The sequence below is a fragment of the Ambystoma mexicanum genome, chromosome 5p (genome assembly GCF_040938575.1).
Source record: "Ambystoma mexicanum isolate Mex_15411 chromosome 5p, UKY_AmexF1_1, whole genome shotgun sequence".
NCBI lineage: Eukaryota > Metazoa > Chordata > Amphibia > Caudata > Ambystomatidae > Ambystoma > Ambystoma mexicanum.
This window is the reverse complement of record NC_090930.1, coordinates 1,147,946,371-1,147,965,506: the sequence shown is the minus strand read 5'-3', so window position 1 is coordinate 1,147,965,506 and position 19,136 is coordinate 1,147,946,371. Positions and strand designations below refer to the sequence as shown.

Genomic DNA, 19,136 nt, shown 5'->3' with positions numbered 1-19,136 from the left:
ACAGGGCACGTTTTACCCACCCATCAAAATGTCTCTTTTTAGGCACACTATGACTAATTTTAGCTATCAAAAACAGATATTTACAAATGTGTCATTCCTATGTTTAAATTTCGTTCGAATGTATTGAAATGTAGTCGCTACAATCAAATGATTCTACATACAGGAAAACTAAATAAGCACACATCTCTTTCAACAGCATGCAACGCCACTGGAGAAGCACGGGAACATGCAAGGTGCCAATTGGTTAGACGAAACCCCAACAAGATATATATATATATATATATATATATATATATATATATATATTTTATTTTTTTTTTTTTAATACAGTAACTGCAGAGCATCACAGCCATATACATTTTTCAAGATTTTTTTATTTTTATTTTATGTGTACAGAATGCAAGAATTTTAAATCAATCGCCCTGCTTTGCCATGACTAATGGATGACTGGTCTCGCGACCGCCTGAGATAGTGAATTCATTTGACATGATTGGCGAGGGTCCTCCGAGTGTTTGATTACCAAAGCTCAGATCGCTAATGAGGAAACGGCTCGCATGCATTCAAGCTCTCAGCAGATCCAGCGGTTCACGGGGAAAGACATGGGATCTGTGTAATGAAACAAGCATTGCAAAAGAGAAAAACCCCACAAATATTCCTGCATCGCAGTAAGCTTTGAGCAACATTTAGCTTGAAGGTGAGAGGCCATCATTTGCTCTCATTAGTTTGAATATTCATGGTTCAAAATTGCTCACTAATGTAAAATAGCCACATTAGAATGCAGCTCACGCCTGGCATCTGTTCCCACACTACCAAAGTACAAGATCTGTGTATTGTCATCCTACTCGAAACTCATAGCCCAGAGTGAAAATCATTTTCCATTTCCTGAGTTTGCCCTAGGGAGTTCAGATAGGTGTACATACAGTAAAGCTGGCACATCCACATCTCGATCAATAACAGCCAGCATATAACCCTACCAACAGAAAATAAGGCAGCAATTGAGTCCCACTCACACGGATGAAGGTAGCCGCCTATAGACTTGCATCCATTTTCAGGATCTTGGCTTTCCATTTTACTTGGCCCCTGGACCTATAGAAAAGGTTAGGTGGATTTAGTGGTACCAATGTAAAGGATTTGATGAAAAGATGGCACGACAAGCATCCAAGTTTAGATGATGGAGCCTCTTTTGCCGGGCATTCAATAGCTGCCCGGTAAGTCGCATAGCCCGCCCAAGCTTAGGCAGCAGATCATCTCTTTGAAGGTCTTCCTCAACTCTTGACTCCGAAGTGCATAGATAAGCGGGTCAATCACAGAGTTGCACATGATAAGGATCAGGTAGACATTGAAGTGTGACATGAAGCACACGCAGTAAGGGTTCTGAGGACATGATATGTAGAAAATAAGGTGGAGGAAGAACGGCGCCCAGCACACCACAAAGACCCCCAACAAGATAGTCAGAGTGATTGCTCCTTTCATGTTGGCACTTTGGCGGATCATGCCAGTCCCGGGCAAGATGGCAATCCTTTTCATATGGAGTCGGGCCAACATGAACATGTGCACGTATAAGGAGGTCATGAGCACTAGCATGGTGAAGAACATGCCAATGAGACATATGATGACGACGGTGCTGTCCGAGTAAATGATGAAGAGAATTCCGGAAATGGTGCACGCGGCCCAGATGCAGGAGATGATGATGGCTGCACGCCTGACTGTCACAATATTGTGATACTGGAGCGCGTAGAAGATCGTGAAGTACCTGTCCACCGCAATGGAAAGCAAACTGCAAATCGAGGCGAGCAGCGAGCTGCAGATCACAGAGTCGATAACGTTGTCGATGTGGACTGTGAAGTTTTGCGCCCCGGTCTCTGTGTTGTTCAACAGCGTGATCACTATGGTTTCGGAACCGTTGGACAGGCTCACAAGCATATCCGCGACCGCTAAACTACAAATGAAGAAATACATGGGCGAGTGGAGGTTCTTGTTCTTTGCGATTGCGATGATCACCGGTATGTTCTCCAGCAAGCTTACGATACCCAGAATGACAAACACCTCAGGTGACACAAAAAGTTGCTCGTAGCATCCTTCAGAATGGTGACTTTTCCCAACTGACTCATTAGCGGCCCCCGTATGCGTCCCATGGCTGTGATTCCTGAAGTGCAAAGACGAAGGCATCCCATGGTGATGAGACAAGTTCATATTGTTTAAGAAAAGAAATTCCAAGGACAATCCAGTAAAATACCTCACTTTCCCTAATATCGCCCTTCGTTTGCTGCTCTCCTGTAACAATATAGATATTTTCTAAAAAAGACATCCATATCCCTTGATAGTAGCTAAATCCACATTAAAAAAAATCGGTTCCAGCCACGCTGCAGGTGCCGAGACTAGAACACATTTGAGTTCAAGCTTTTTCTTTCGTAGATATTCGGCTATGCACAAACAGCAGCACGGCTCCAATCTCACCATCCTATTAAGGACCTTCTCCACAGGAGCCGCTCTGGCTTTGGCCACGTCAGTGAGAAACCGCATCCGCTCTCTGGCACCTGCGTTGAGAAACCAGCGGTCCCCACCGCTGCATGCATTCATGTGTGTGTGAGAAAAGCGATGAGACGCGCGCTCCGCCCCCGAGAGGCGCTCTGTCCAATCAGAGCCCGGAGCAGCGCGAGCCGCGACGATGCTGAGGAGAGACGCTCTCGCAGATGCTCCCAGTCAAGCAGCTTGAGGATTGACCGCCACAGGTGCGGGCGCTCCGCGAGCTCTCTGAAAAGCGCCCTGCACCAGGGAAGGAAACATTCCGACAGATGAAAGCAATGGACTGGGAATATTAACGGTGAAAGTAATGGAGCCAATTCTTTTTACGTCATTTTTGACGCTTGTGCATGGGGGGAATTGACCCAGAACAAGACGGAGCTGCGCTCCTGGAAACATCTAGACCCGATGTCCAAACCCACCCACCCAAGTTGAGGAAGATCTCAACGCCGACTTTCCAGACATCTCTTCAACACTGTTTAAAGCTGCTGTGCGTTTGAAATCTCGCGCGAATCTCGCCTCTCAATGCTAATGCGATAGGCAACATTCACGAACTGCCTCTGAAAGTCATCGTTTGCTCATTAGAACAGCCCAAACTCAGACAATACAATAGTCCAAAGGTGAATATAGGTCTCATGTTTACACACGCTACAGTCATGGTGGCTATTCTGACAAATGAAATAAGCACCATGCCAAGTGGGCGCTGCATGCTCAGAAGGAATGCGCGTTTGAATTACTATTGCAGATGTGTTCGATAAAATGGTGGCCATTCTTATGTTCCCAAAATACACTTTGTTTTATGCAAAGCAGCCAGCATCCAAAATTCTGGGCACCTTATTATTCAACACCTAACTACATTCCTCAGTCCCAGCCACACCACTGACAATCTACCCCCCACCCACTATCACCTCCCCTGAGCACGAAGTGTGGGGGATGAGTTCCTCCAGTTAGTTTTGTCCATTTCCAGCACTGGTTCTGGTGCACTTAGCAAAACGTCTTGCGTCATTGTGTTGCACCTGGGATTTTTGCACAACGGACACAACGAAGCGAACAGGGGCCAGGTAACCTGTGGCTTCACGAAATGCACACCGGGACCATCTACCCCAGGCCCGGCCCTAGGGGGGGCAAGCCGGGCGACCGCCTGGGGCACCACGCCCCCCAGGGTGCCACTAGCCCCCGCCACGCCAGCTCATCTAATAACAACAGGGTGCTGATGTGCCCTATTCAAATAATTACCGTCTCGCCGGAGCGAGGTTTAAGAAAATAAATTTAAAAAAGTGGCACTTCCTAGCCCCGCCCCCTTTTGACCAGGAGCACGCAGAGGAAGGGGGTCGCCAATTCGCCCAGGGCGCTGGGACCCCAAAGGCCGACCCTAATCTACCCCATTGGAGAAAGAATCTGTCGCATGCGCAACTCTCAGGAGCAGCACAGCAACCGCAAAGTACACTTGCGTCTTCATCAAAGACTGCTCATATAGTGCCTAAGCCCCTGCTGACTGTGACAGTAACTGTAACGTCATTGACTGCACAGCCATTTGGAAGGGAGCCAACCCCTTCATAGAGGCTGTGGGAGTCCAGACTTAGGCCCACCCCAGAAACTCTCTTTGACTCTCCCAATGTGGCCTATATTGATGAGCTCTGCATATGTGGCCCCTACTGGGTGTCACACATATTGAGGGTAGCTCCATTGCTCATTGACGGTGCACATGCTGTGTGCAAATAAGACCTTGACATGTGGCATGGCGGCTTTGTTAACATGGGGCACACCCATGCAATTGAAGGAATGCCCCTTTGCAATTCATACACACAAATTAACCGGGCGCCTTGCGACTTCTGTAATGCCTAAGTGGCAGGGGTGGAGCCAGCCTGAACGTTTTAGGAGGGCCGCAGGACGGTGTTGTAATCTGGCTTAGAGAGCAGCTGTGTGTGTGTGATGTCATGAGCTGGTGGAATGTGAGTGTTGAAGGTTCTACTGGTGACCTTTAGAGACAGAGAGAGAGAGAGCTGAGAAGTATGGGTGTGGGGGTGAGCCTGGTGTTTCCCTAATGATGTCGTGTCATCTGTGTCCCCTACCATCCCTGTGTTACTGATGGAATACAGGACAAGGACAATAAAACCCCATAAACTTACCTTTGGTGTCCCGGACGTCCACTTCGTTACACTGGCGACGAGGGTGGGATGGTAGGTGGATTGCCTTCCATCTGCACTGCTGGGGGGGTGCAGCTCTTGTGGAACACCGCCCCCATTAGGTCCCCCCACACCCAGGGGGCCTGTATCCTGTTGGCCCGTCGTACCAAGTTTGTTGCCTCATGTGAGGTTGTGCCTAGAACTCCTCACCGGGCAGCGTTGGACCTATGTGGCCAGTTGGAGTCGAGGAGGCCAAAAAGGAGAAGACGGATTATTGGTGGTGGCCGTGCTGCAAAGTCGCCTAACTGGCCGGCGCTCCTCTGGACTGCAGTCCTGGAGGTGTTGGAGCGGTTACAGATGTGCGCCAAGATGTCCGCACGTCGCTGCTGGTGAGGCATGGCAGTCGTAGCAGTTGATGAGCCTGTGTAACCATCTGCTTTGTGCCGTCTGCTGGGAGGAGCTTATGCCACCATCCGGTTGGTGAGAGGAGGACGCCTGTGTCAACATGGCGGGACAGAAGGGTTTTGCCATTGCCCTTTCCGTTTCACCGGTAATGGAGTGGCTCCTTTCCCATGCCGCTGGTGGAGAGGTGCGTGGCCGTCGGGGAGTGAGTTTGTTCATGCTCCCGCAGTGAGCTGTGGGAGAGTTTCGGCTCCCTTTAGTTCTGTGCTTGCCAATGCAATGCATCTGTCTTTGAGGGAAGCCTTCAAGGAGTTGTGAGAGGATGTTTATGCGACAGTGACTCCATGCCTACTGGTTGCGTCACACTTGGAGAAGGCGTTCCAGTGGGTCACATGGCAGAAGTCGTCTGCGTTTCAAGCCTCGTTTCCAGCCGGTCGGAAGGTGTCAGGAACTCGCCGTGGGGGAAGAGCTCACCACTGGGTTTAGGACATGCCTGCAGAATATACCACTGGGTTTGGACTGGTTTTTGTTGGGTGACAAGTTCATGCCTGTCATTCCGTTGGAGCTGGAGCAGTTGGAGCATCTTCTTGCTGCATTCTCTGATTCAGTTCTAGGCAAAAATTGAGTTTGGAACTTGCCTGGTGTACGGTGTGGATATGGGACTTTGGTCAGGTTAGTGTATCGGGCCGTGTGAGTGAGCATGGGTGCAGATTACATGTTGTGTCATGTGTTACATTTTTGAAGGCCGTTGTATGTTCCCTGTGATGTCTATTATCGTGGCCTTTTGTGGGAGAATGGAACCCTGTGTAGGCAGGTTTAGTGTTTTTCCATTTTCATCTCCCAGGTGAGGGTGGGGGGTGTAATGTAACAAATTCTGAAATGTCTGTGCTATTGCTGTGTTTCATCCAAGGGGCGGAACGTCATTCCAGTGTAACGTTAACCTCATGGAGGTGAACTGAGGTTTTAACTGAGTTATGATTATAAATGCATTAGTGTTAACCCCGTCTTTTGGAACATTGACTTCTCATGCAGTGTTGACATTGTTCGTGAGATCTGAGTTATTGATGTGTGGGCACAAGCCACTTTGGCAGCTGCCATTTCCTTTAGAAGTTGAGGGAGAGCCTAGACGCAGCTTCTGCAAAGGGGCGCAGGTGACTGGCCATGTGTGCTTCCTTTGTGTTCATTCGGAATGACCTGCATTGCTGTGGAGATGCATCAGACTTGCAGGCATATGTGGCCTGGGTGGGGGTTCGGATGGAGTTGGAAGGCGAGTGCAAAGAAGGTATAAATCAGCTGCCGATGAATTCGCACCGTGAGGGGTTTGGCTATGGGGAGACTGTTACGCTCACCTGGCTCCCACATGGGCGTCGGTCGGACCCAGACTGCTGCGGCCTCCACCCACGTGATGCGTAGTGCAGTGATGACTGACTGGATCTGCCCCCCTAATCTTGTCTGCTTGGCCCGTAGAAATATTCTCCTACAAGTGGAGAGATGGATTTAGCCACTTGTGGATTCAAGTGATAGCCCCCCCCACTGTCCTCCCCACAAATCACCTCTGAAGCGCCCTCTCAGCAATCTCACCTTATATTCTTGAAGGATGAGCCCTCCATCCTGCGAAGCACGCATGGGCGCGTTGATGACCAGTTACTTCACTGGCCTGAAGATATTGGAAGAGTTGTAGACGAATCCTGACTCCAAAAGATCCTGGCGAAGAGCCGTTAGTATATAGTTCGTAAGAGTTCAAAATGTCTGGAATTCACTCCTGTCCAATTCCTCTTTTATCTTGCAGCTTTGACCCAATAAGAAGATTGACAGCTGAAAGCGCTCCGGTAAAAGTCTGTGTTACCCAACACTGTCCGGTAAATAATGCCAAGGGTTAAACTTGCTGCTTTCTCCTTATCTTACAGGTGCGGCATAAGAAGATGTGGCGTGCTGATAAATTATACCTCCGGCGGTAAAATCAGGTAAGCATATGGCGGCTAAAGAGATTGTCTCTGTTCTCTCTGCTCACCTTGTTGTTTCTTGTTTCCCTTAGGTGCTGGGATTCGGCGATGTAAAGATGGAGACAGCGCCGGATCCAAGAGATGCTGCGTGGAACGGTGAGTTTGGCGCGGCGCTGCTGCTGGCGATGCGACGCGTTTAAAACAAAGTCTTTCCTCTGGTTTGAAGATGCGATGAATCCGGAATCAGGTAAGAAATCAGGTAATACTCTTGTTCTAACCTTTGCTTCTTTCCTTCTTTCTAGGTGTTCCAGGTTCGAGGCGGGTGTGGCTGAAGGCTGGATGCTGCTGCTGGCACGGTGAGCGTTACGCTGCTGGACGCAGAATAACGCGAAGCGTGTGCTGCTCTTCGGGCGTGGTTTAAATAGCCTCCAAAGTAGTCCCATGTAGATATTCCTCCCCGACCACACCCGAGTAACAAAATAGTCCCTAAGGTAAAGTAGTCCCTTCCAGGCCTCACATGGGCTTGGATCTTCTTGCAGCATGGTCTGCATCAGGTAAGTGTGTACCTATGAGCCTGGCGCGTATGGCACCAGGACTGATGTCTCATATGAGCCTGGCGCCATAGGCACCAGGACTGAACCCAGACAGCCCCTAGCAGGGGTTGCTGGGTTTTCTCAAGGCGACATGATTGCTCTCGGGGCTGATGGACGTGGTCTGGATGCCCGGGGGTATGCATCATGACAGCACTCCCCCTCAAGGCCCCTTCTAAAGTCGTTCCTCCCCTTGGTCCTGGTTTGTCTGGGAAGTCCCGATGGAATCTCTTCACTAATCGTGGTGCATGAACGTGGTCACTAGGCTCCCATGACCTTTCCTGTGGCCCGTAGCCTTTCCAATCGATTAAGTAAAAAAGTTTTGATTTAACCACCTTGGAGTCCAGGATGTTTTTCACCTTGAATTCAGGTTCTCCATCTATCAAGATAGGATCTGGTGGTTTGGTTAATCTTGTTCCTGGTTGAACTGATTTTAAAAGTGAAACATGAAAGACAGGATGAATTCGCATATTGGAGGGTAATTCCAGTTTGACGGCCACCAGGTTGATAATGGCCTTAATGGTGTAAGGTCCCAAATATCTAGGATTAAAAGTCTGAGTTCCTTTCAGAGGTATGTGTTTTGTAGCTAGCCAAACCTGATCTCCAATTTGGTACTGTGGAGTTTCAATTCTATGTAGATCAGCATTTTTCTTGTATTTGTCTTTTGCTTGCTTCAAATGTTCTGTTGCCTCCTTAAAGGCTTGTGTAATAGAGTGTAAATGACTAACTGCAGGCATTTCTAAGTGCTGCGGCAAATCGAGTTCTGAGGTTCGAGGGTGGTGTCCATATATGGTATAAAAGGGGCTTTGTCCGGTTCCTGAATGTACAGAGTTATTGTATGCATATTCGGAAATCCATAAAATATCTTTCCAATTACTTTCGGTCTGGTGAAGCATGCAACGAAGGTACTGTTCAAGGGTCTGGTTGGTCCTCTCCGTCTGACCATCGGTCTGGGGATGGTGACTGGTTGATAACCTTGCGTCGATTTGCGCCAATTGGCAACATTTGTTCCAAAAATGTGAAATGAATTGACTACCTCGGTCAGAGACCAATACAGAAGGAAACCCGTGTATTCGAACAATGTTTTCGAGGAACTCCTTGGCCAGGACTTCAAAGGAATAAAGTGTGCCATCTTGGAAAAAAGATCCACGATAACTAGAATGGTGTTAAATCCATTACATGGTGGTAGATCAGTAATAAAGTCTAAAGATAAGGTGTGCCATGGTGTAGGTGGAATATCCAAAGGTTGTAAAAGGCCAGCTGGTTTTTTCTTCTGACTCTTGTTTTAGGTGCAAATGCCGCAAGACATCACAAATGACTTTATATCTTTTCGCCAGGTGGGCCACCAGAAATGTCTCTTAATTTTGGCTTCGGTTTTTGCGATACCTGGGTGACCTTCGATTAGGGTATCATGATAATTGGAGATGACAAGTTCCTGTAATTCTTTGTGTGGTAGAAATAGTCATCCTTGATAGTAGGGTAGGTCATTGATGACTGAGTAATCCGGGCCTTTCTTTACCCAGTCCTGCAGGGCTGCTGGATTGAAGAGTTATTGGATTTTTAAATGGATTTCTTCTAGTGTTTCTAAAGTAGTTATGCCAAGAATTCTTTGTTCAGAAATTATAGGCACCGGCTCCGGGTTCGCATATGCTTCTTCTATTCCTATTCGGGATAAGGCATCTGCCTTGCCATTTTTACAGCCTGGTCGATAAGTGATCACAAAATCGAATTCGGCAAAGAACAATGCCCATCGAAGTTGGCGCGATGATTGGGTTTTGGCTGTTTTTAGATACTGCAGGTTCCGGTGATCGGTGATTACAGTAATGGTATGCCTGGCACCGAGAAGATAGTGTCGCCAAGCCTTAAAGGCTGATTTGATGGCTAATAACTCTTTATCGGTAACCGCATAGTTTAACTCGGGTGCCGAGAACTTTCTGGACCAAAATGCCACTGGGTGAAGTTGACCAGTTTCAGGATCCTTCTGGGACAGGACAGCTCCCATGGCTAAACTAGATGCATCAGTTTCCACTATGTATGGAAGCTCTGGGCGTGGATGCTTTAAGACAGGCGCAGACGTGAATTTCGCTTTCAGCTCTTGGAAGGCCTGTTCAGCCTCTTCGGTCCACAAGAAACGTTTGTTCTTTCGCAAAAGTGCTGTGATGGGATGTACAACATGTGAGAAGTCCGGAATGAATCTGCGGTAGAAATTGGCAAATCCGAGCATGCTTTGCACCCCTTTAACTGAACTAGGTGATGGCCACTTGAGAATTGCTCCACCTTTCGTGAGTCCATTCGGACTCCTTTTGGAGTCAAGATAAATCCAGGGAATTCAACTTCTGTAACATGAAAAACACATTTTTCCAATTTTGCATATAACTTGTGCTGGCGTAGTTTCTCAAGGACTGCACATACGTGCTTAACATGGTCTGATTCTGAGGAGGAGTACACAAAGATATCGTCTATGTATACGACAACACAGACGTCAATGAGTTCACGAAAGACATCGTTCATAAAATACTGGAAGGCTGCTGGTGCATTGCACAACCCGAAGGGCATCACCTGATGAATAAACCGTACTTGGTGCGAAAGGCCGTCTTCCATTCGTCACCTTTCTTTACACGTACCAGATAATAAGCCCCTCGGAGATCTAACTTAGTGTAGATACAAGTATCCTTTACTTGGTCTAGTAATTCGGGGATCAGGGGCAATGGGTACCCGTTTTTTACCGTAATCTGATTTAGTGCGTGGTAGTCTATGCACGTTCTAAGGTCACCTTCCTTTTTTGGCACGAAGAACAAAGCTGAGGATACAGGAGACTTGGAAGGGCGAATAAAGCCATTGGCAAGGTACTGGTCTAAGTATTGTCGTAGGTGAAGGTTCTCAGGTTCCGTAAGGGCATAGATCCTGCTACAAGGGGGTTGTGCACCGGGTATGAGATCGATTTGAGAATCGTACGATCTGTGAGGAGGTAAGGTGTTTGCCTGTTCCTTTTGGAAGACATCCTGGAATTCTTGGTATTCTGGAGGTAGTTGCATGACTGCTGTGGTTACTGTGGCCAGGCCTGCGTTCTGTCATGACCCGGCGAAATTGCCCCTTCTGGACCTCATGGTCATTGTCACGAAGGGCTTGTACTCCTTGTTCCTCCCAACATGGCCGTACCAAGCTCCGTGCTACGCACTAGCTTTCACGTCGTGGCACATACTATAAATTGGTCACGCCCCTGTGGGTCCGCGCGTCTGAACGCTATCTTCGGTTGTGACCCGACATGTGTTTGCTCTCTACATTGAATTCCTTGATCCTCTTACTTCCTTCCTTGCCTACTTTTCTGTTCCTGGATTTCCCCCCCTACTTCGCTTGTTATCGCTAATCCTGGATACCCTGGAACCACGAACATCCCGGAACTCTGAACGCGCCCTGCAACCTGACGAGGCTCGGGCGAGCCTATTCAAGACCCGAACCACTCACAGGAAGAGTCCTGCGGCCGAACAAGGGAGATCCCGATCACAGGTGAGATGGGGGGAGATTTATGACAGTTTGAGACGCCGAACGATCAATACGGATTCTACCATGGAGAATGCTATTCAGAACCTGATGCGCGGAATGCAAGAACTTTCCACAGAGATGCAGAATTTAAAAGCCATGCTCAAGAAAAGTTACTTGACTTCCAACAAGGATCCCAAGACATGTTGACCTATGTCACCAGATTCAAACAGCTAGCCAAAGAGGCGGACTGGCCCCTGGAAGCCAGTTTTACCTTGTTTCGCAGAGGGCTAAATGAAGAGATTAAGGACGAGTCAGCCAGGGTGGCACGTCCTAGTTCATTCCAGGCCCTCCTGTACTTGTCTATGCAAATAGACTTTAGAATCCAAGAAAGAAAGGCCGAAAAGAAAAAGAATAAAGTATCAATTCGAAGAAACTCCCTTGAGAATACTACAAGGTCAGAATCTGCCAAGAGTCTGAGCACTGATTCTGAACCCATGCAACTTGGAGCCTTTCGTGGACCAATTTCCCTGCAGGAAAGGTTAAGAAGGATACACACAGGCTTATGCATGTATTGTGCCTCGGATAAACATCTAGTTAAAGAGTGTCCTCTGGCTCCTCCCCGACGCTCGGGAAACGTCAGCTCCCGATCCTAAATGGAGCAAGGTTTCGGGAGAGCGATGTTTGCTCCATATCAATTCCATCCTTGAACTCTCCTGGACAAAACAAATTGGTGATACTACAGGCCTTTTTATCGCCATCCAAGGACAAGGCCTACCCCATACTGGCCTTGGTGGATTGCGGAGCAATGGGAGTCTTCATTGATCAAGATTGGGTCAGAAGTCATAACATTCCATATGAAGCAAGAAGTTTTTCACAGCCAGTGGAAGCAATTGACGGAAGACCTCTTTCCTCAGGACCCATAAGTCTGCAAAGAAGGGAGATCCATCTTTCCATAAATCATCATCAAGAATGAATTGTGTTTGACATTATAAAATCAGCCTATTACCCCTTGGTTCTGGGCATGCCCTGGTTACAAAGGCACACTCCATATATCAACTGGACGGCCGTATCCTTATTCCTGGGCTCGGAGTTCTGTATGAACCATTGTTTAAACCAGGATACCTCAGTCACAGCCCCTAAAAGTCTACCAAGGTGTCCAGAGACACCACTCATGGTTTCCAATATTGTACAAGTTCCAGAGATCTATCAAGGGTATGCTGATGTATTCTCTACTGCCATCGTTCAAGCCTTACCTCCACATAGACCCGAAGACTGTGCCATAGATACTGAACCCTCATCAGTGATTCCCTTTGGCAGGATGTTTATCCTTTCAGAACCAGAAAAGAGAGCCCTCCGGGAATACCTAGATACTAATCTTGAGAACGGCACCATAAGACCTTCAAAATCACCAGCTGGTGCTTCATTGTTCTTCGTTCCTAAAAAGGATACCAAAGAGCTCAGACCTTGCCTGGACTATCGGGGCCTAAATCAACACACCCTGAAAGACAGATACCCACTACCCCTGATCTCGGATATCCTTGAAGCTGTGAGAGGTGCAGTGATATTCACGAAACTGGATCTCCGAGGTGCTTACCATTTGATCCGTATCCGGGAAGGAGACGAATGGAAAACAGCCTTTAGAACACCCTTTGGTCACTTTGAATACCTAGTCATGCCCTTTGGTCTGACTAATGCTCCCGCAATCTTCCAGCGTTTTATGGATAGGGTGTTCTCTGACATGTTATTTCTCAATGTTATCGTCTACTTGGATGACATATTGATCTTCTCAAAGGATTCCTTGAAACATGAAGAACATGTAAAGGCAGTACTTCAACGTCTCCATGAAAATCAACTCTTAGCCAAACCAGAAAAATGTTTGTTTCATGTTACATCAGTTCACTATCTGGGGTTTGTCCTTAGTTCAGAAGGAATTAGTATGGACCCTTCAAAGGTGAAGGCCATACTGGCTTGGCCCGCCCCAACATCTGTAAAGCAAATACAATCCTTCCTGGGGCTTGCCAACTTCTACCGGAAATTCATTCCCACCTTTTCCGAGATTGTTCAACCCATTGTTAATCTCCTGAAGAAAGACGTTCCATTCAACTGGTCTATACCACAAGACAAGGCATTCCAACGCTTGAAAGAAGAATTCACTCAGGCCCCCATCCTGGCCCAACCTGACATAAACCGTCCTTTTCTAGTGGAAACTGATGCCTCCAACTACGTCATAGGAGCAGTTTTAAAACAAGAATCCGATGATAAGTTGGAACATCCCATTGCTTACCTTTCACGGACCCTGACCACCAGCGAGACTCACTACCCAGTTCTGGAGAAGGAGTTATTGGCCATTCATCATGCCTTCACTGAATGGAGACATCTACTCCTGGGTGCTAAATATCCAGTTCAAGTCCGTACTGATCATCGAAATCCTCAGGTCCTACAATCCATGGAGTGCAGGAACAGTAGACAAGCTCGATGGGCCTACTTCTTTGCTCAATATCAATTTCAAATTTCACATGTTCCTGGACCGCAAAACATGATTGCCGATGCCCTTTCTCGGTGTCCCGACTACGTTCCCTTGGAGGATAAGATCTATCCTAAAATGTTTCCACCTGCAATCTTTGTAGCTCAAGAGATCAATCTCCTGGAAGAAATCAGAGTACAGACTCAATCATCTGAACTCTGGAAGGACACATCCGAGAAAAATCCCTGGCGTCTGACAATCAAGGAAGGATATTTATTCAAGAACAATTCAGTGGTCATTCCGACAAAAGAACTTCAACAGAAGGTAATGAATCTACGCCATGATCCTCTTCACTCCGGCCATCGAGGAGTAACCAACACCTTCCGTCTTATACAAAGACAGTTCTGGTGGCCAGGGATGAAGGCCAGTGTAGTTCAATACATCAAGACCTGTGCAATTTGTAGTCAGAACAAATACGATAATGAGAGGCCGGCGGGTCTGCTTTTACAACCTACGTTGCCAACCAGACCCTGGGAAGTTATTGCCACTGACTTCATTGTTGAATTACCACCTTCCCGAGGATATACAACCATCATGGTAACCATTGACTTGTTCACTCATCTAGCTCATTTTACACCATTGTATAAACTACCATCTTCCTCAGAACTTGCTGGAATTTTCCTGGAACATATTTTTCGTCTTCATGACCTACCTTCTAAGATTATTTCGGATCGAGGACCTCAGTATATTTCACAATTCTGGAAACATCTCTGTCGTGTTCTAGGAATCCAACGTGCCCTTTCTTCAGGCTATCATCCACAAACCAATGGGGCAACGGAACGAGTAAATCAAACCCTGGAACAATATCTTCGTTGTTTTGCCACCAAGGTTCAAGACAATTGGTCTCTCCTTATACCTTTAGCCGAATTCTCCTACAATAACTCAGATCATTCAGCTCTCAAGATCAGCCCTTTCTGTTGCAGTCAAGGTTATCATCCGTCTGTTTTACCATCAGTTCTTCCAGAATCTACTCCGGTACCTACCCTTGACTCTTGGATTCAGACGCTGATCGACTTACAAAGAGAGGCCAAGGATCAGTTAGAACAGGCAGAGACTCGAACCAAAAGATATGCGGACTCTAAGAGAAGACCATCACCTTCCTATTCAGTTGGCGATCAAGTCTGGCTAGCCTGGAAAATGTTACCTCGACATCTACGACCAAACAAATTGGCTCCTCGCTATTATGGTCCATTTTCTATAAAGGAGATCATCAATCCTGTCTCCTTCCGACTTAAGCTCCCGGATTCCTGGAAGAAGATACATCCAGTCTTCCATACTTCCCTGTTGAAACCCTACGTTAGTTCTACTCGAAAACCCTTCAAACCCACACCTGTTGTTGTGGACGACCAGTTGAAATATGAGGTGTCCAGGACATGTGATTCCAGGTATAGGAGGGGTTGACTACAATATCTGGTCGAGTGGAAAGGCTACCCCCCTAGCGAGAGAACATGGGAACCAGTTTCTAATTTAAAGACCCCTCGTTTGCTCAGAAGATTCCATCTTATTCACCCAGGCAAGCCTGGAGGAACCAGTCTTCGGAGGGGGCATGCTGTCATGACCCGGCGAAATTGCCCCTTCTGGACCTCATGGTCATTGTCACGAAGGGCTTGTACTCCTTGTTCCTCCCAACATGGCCGTACCAAGCTCCGTGCTACGCACTAGCTTTCACGTCATGGCACGTACTATAAATTGGTCACGCCCCTGCGGGTCCGCGCGTCTCAACGCTATCTTCGGTAGTGACCCGACGTGTGTTTGCTCTCTACATTGAATTCCTTGATCCTCGTACTTCCTTCCTTGCCTACTTTTCTGTTCCTGGATTTCCGCCCTACTTTGCTTGTTATCGCTATTCCTGGATACCCTGGAACCACGAACATCCCAGAACTCTGAACGCGCCCTGCAACCTGACGAGGCTCGGGCGAGCCTATTCAAGACCCGAACCACTCACAGCAAGAGTCCTGCGGCCGAACAAGGGAGATCCCGATCACAGGTGAGACGGGGGGAGATTTATGACACGTTCTGATTTTTCTTTGGGTAACAGGTTTGTGCACAATCCGGGAATGTTATTCTCTTCTCTCGCCAATCAATACAAGGATTATGTGTTTCCAACCAAGGTATCCATAGTATTATTTGGAACTGTGGGGCTTTGATTAGATCAAACACAATAGTCTCTCGATGCCCATCCTGACCCAATAGTGTAATCTCTGCGGTGGAATGAGTTACAGGCCCAGAGGCTATTTCAGTTCCATCGACTGTGGTGATGACATCTGAGGTGGTTTTTCAGCAGAGAGGTAGATTCATCCTGGAAGCCAATTCGTGGTCCATATAGTTCCCTACGGCCCGCTATCAATGTATGCCCTTACTGCGTGCATACAAAGGGTTGGCTAGGATCAATTAGGACCATTGGTATGATCAGATGCGAGGTCTGAGTGTCCTTCTTTAAGCTAAGTAAGCGGACCTCTACGCTTGTCGGGCGTGGTCGTTTTCCGAATCAGGCTCTTTTGAACTTTTATCAGCAACTCCTACCACCTTCTTGGGTGGTTTTATAGGGCAATCCCGTAGAAAATGTCCTGAGGTTCCACAGTACAGACACAATTGCATCTGTCTTCTTCTTTCCCCTTTCCTCTTGAGTTAAGGGTCCTTTGACCCCCCCGATTTGCATAGGTTCTGATGCATCTGTTCCTTTGGGGGCAACATTGGATTTAACCAATACCCGACTTTCGAAAATAGCTCGATCAGCCTTTCTATTCTGGAGTCGATGATCCAGCTGGACCACTAAGTCTATTAACTCTGCGCAATCCTGAGGTGGGTTCACAACTTGAGCCAAGACGTCTTTAAGTTCTCCCCGAAGTCCACGATGAAACAGTGTAATTAGCTTTTCCTCAGGCCATCCGGTTTCCACTATCAATCTATTGAAGGTTGCGATATAGGTTAGCAGATCCTGGTTACCCTGTCGTAGGGACAAAAGTTCATTATCCAGGGCCTGTCCTTGGGAGTGCCGGGCAAATAGTCTTTCCATGCTCGTTTGAAAGCCCTGAAAATCCCAAAGAATTGGGTCATCCTGAGTAACTAGTGGGATTGACCAATCAGCTCCACTGCCGCTGAGATATGATAATACAAAGGCTACCTTGGCTTGATCGTTTGGGAAGGCTCCTGGTCTGCATAAAAAGTGCAAGCGGCATTGGTTCATAAGCACGGCGAACCTTTTGGGATCTCCGGCAAAGCGTTCGGGTGGAGCTAATGGAATATTTCCTGGTAGGTTTATTTGCACAGGGTTACTCGATAACACAGGAGCTGGGTTTCCCCCGGAACCAGGTAGGGGTGCTTGTCCAGCTTGAGTTTGCAGCAGTTGTCTAGCGAGATCATCTGTGCGCTCCTTCGATACAATTAGTTCCCTTCTGAGGGCATTAGTCTCTTGGCGGGCGGAGTGCACTTCCGCCCTAAATTCCCCCAATAGTTGGGCCAGTTGGTCGGTTTCTGAGGTTTCCATAACGCCCGGGTGGGGATTTGTAGATAGGCTTCGCGTTCTGTTACGCTCACCTGACTCCCACATGGGCGTCGGTCGGACCCGGACTGCTGCTGCCTCCACCCACGTGATGCGTAGTGCAGCGATGACTACTGGATCTGCCCTCGTAATCTTGTCTGCTTGGCCCGTAGAAATATTCTCCTACAAGTGGAGAGATGGATTTAGCCACTTGTGGATTCAAGTGATAGCACCCCCACTGTCCTCCCCACAAATCACCTCTGAAGCGCCCTCTCAGCAATCTCACCTTATATTCTTGAAGGATGAGCCCTCCATCCTGCGAAGCACGCAGGGGCGCGTTGATGACCAGTTACTTCACTGGCCTGAAGATATTGGAAGAGTTGTAGACGAATCCTGACTCCAAAAGATCCTGGCGAAGAGCCGTAAGTATATAGTTCGTAAGAGTTCAAAATGTCTGGAATTCACTCCTGTCCAATTCCTCTTTTATCTTGCAGCTTTGACCCAATAAGAAGATTGACAGCTGAATGCGCTCCGGTAAAAGTCTGTGTTACCCAACACTGTCCGGTAAATAATGCCAAGGGTTAAACTTGCTGCTTTCTCCTTATCTTACAGGTGCGGCATAAGAAGATGTGGCGTGCTGATAAATCATACCTCCGGCGGTAAAATCAGGTAAGCATATGGTGGCTAAAAAGATTGTCTGTTCTCTCTGCTCACCTTGTTGTTTCTTGTCTCCCTTAGGTGCCGGGATTCGGCGATGTAACGATGGACACAGCGCCGGATCGAAGAGATGCTGCGTGGAACGGTGAGTTTGGCGCAGCGCTGCTGCTGGCGGTGCAACGCGTTTAAAACAAAGTCTTTCTTCTGGTTTGAAGATGCGATGAATCCGGAATCAGGTAAGAAATCAGGTAATACTCTTGTTCTAACCTTTGCTTCTTTCCTTCTTTCTAGGTGTTCCAGGTTCGAGGCGGGCGTGGCAGAAGGCTGGATGCTGCTGCTGGCACGGTGAGCGTTACGCTGCTGGATGCAGAATAACGCGAAGCATGTGCTGCTTTTCGGGCGTGGTTTAAATAGCCTCCAAAGTCGTCCCAGGTAGGTATTCCTCCCTGACCACTTCCGAGTAACAAAATAGTCCCTATGGTAAAGTAGTCCCTTCAAGGCCTCACATGGGCTTGGATCTTCTTGCAGCATGGTCTGCATCAGGTGAGTGTGTGCCTATGGCGCCAGGACTGATGTCCCATATGAGCCTGGCGCCATAGGCGCCAGGACTGAACCCAGACAGCCCCTAGCAAGGGTTGCTGGGTTTTCTCAAGGCGACATGATGCCTGCTCCCGTGGCTGATGGACGTGGTCTGGATGCCCGGGGGTATGCATCATGACAGAGACCTACCTCTTCTCCCTCGTCCACACATGAAAACTCAGCTGCAGTCCTTCCATTCAGGCCGTCAAACCCCCTTGTCCTCTTTCTATTCTCTTTCCCTCCTTTGTTCTTTTACGCCACGTCCTCTGCTCCATCAGGGCATCGTTCCTTCTGTTCACAACCACACTGATTTCTCTTCGTCCCTTTTTCCCTCAGTCCCCCTTCGCTTTCCCACAGCCTTTCTGATCTCCCCCGGGGTAGCAGGGTCTTGTCGCTCTGTTCCTTCTTTCTACCTCAAAGTATGAGCTTTTTTTGGTTTCGCTCCCTCCCACACCACCATTACAGGTTTGCTCCTGGGCTCGCTTCCACCCAGCCGCGCACCGCCCAACTGCTCTACTTTTTGTTCCTGCCCTATTTATTCTTGGATTTTTTTGTCCTTGCTCCATCTGCTTTTGGTGAACCTTCTATTAATCCTCTGAGGTGATGTGTTTGGGGTCTTTGCATGAAGCAGCTAATTAACTCACTCAGGGGCTTTCAGTGCACAACGCAGGATTGAGATTGTACTACTCCATTATTGGGACCATATGAGCTGTAGCCCCCTTTTGTTTCACGAGGTTCTCACTGGCTGGTCATTTCAGGCTGGGAGCCAGTAACCTTCCCTGAGTTGCTGTGTGGGACCTTGGTCATTTTATCACCGCAGTTGGAGAT

At 47.9% G+C, this 19,136-nt stretch overlaps 1 protein-coding gene across 1 annotated transcript; it reads right to left on the bottom strand.

Moving 5' to 3' along the window:
- Nucleotides 1-398: 398 nt before the first annotated feature.
- MC4R (melanocortin 4 receptor) lies at nucleotides 399-2,575 on the bottom strand. Its single transcript, XM_069613840.1, has one exon. The coding sequence runs from the start codon at nucleotides 2,191-2,193 to the stop codon at nucleotides 1,195-1,197; it is 999 nt and encodes a 332-aa protein (XP_069469941.1). The 5' UTR covers nucleotides 2,194-2,575; the 3' UTR covers nucleotides 399-1,194.
- Between the last annotated feature and the right edge of the window lie 16,561 nt (nucleotides 2,576-19,136).

What these genes read in the sequence shown, in the direction of transcription:
- MC4R (XM_069613840.1), bottom strand. Translation starts at nt 2,193, where the DNA reads ATGAACTTGTCTCATCACCATGGGATGCCTTCGTCTTTGCACTTCAGG.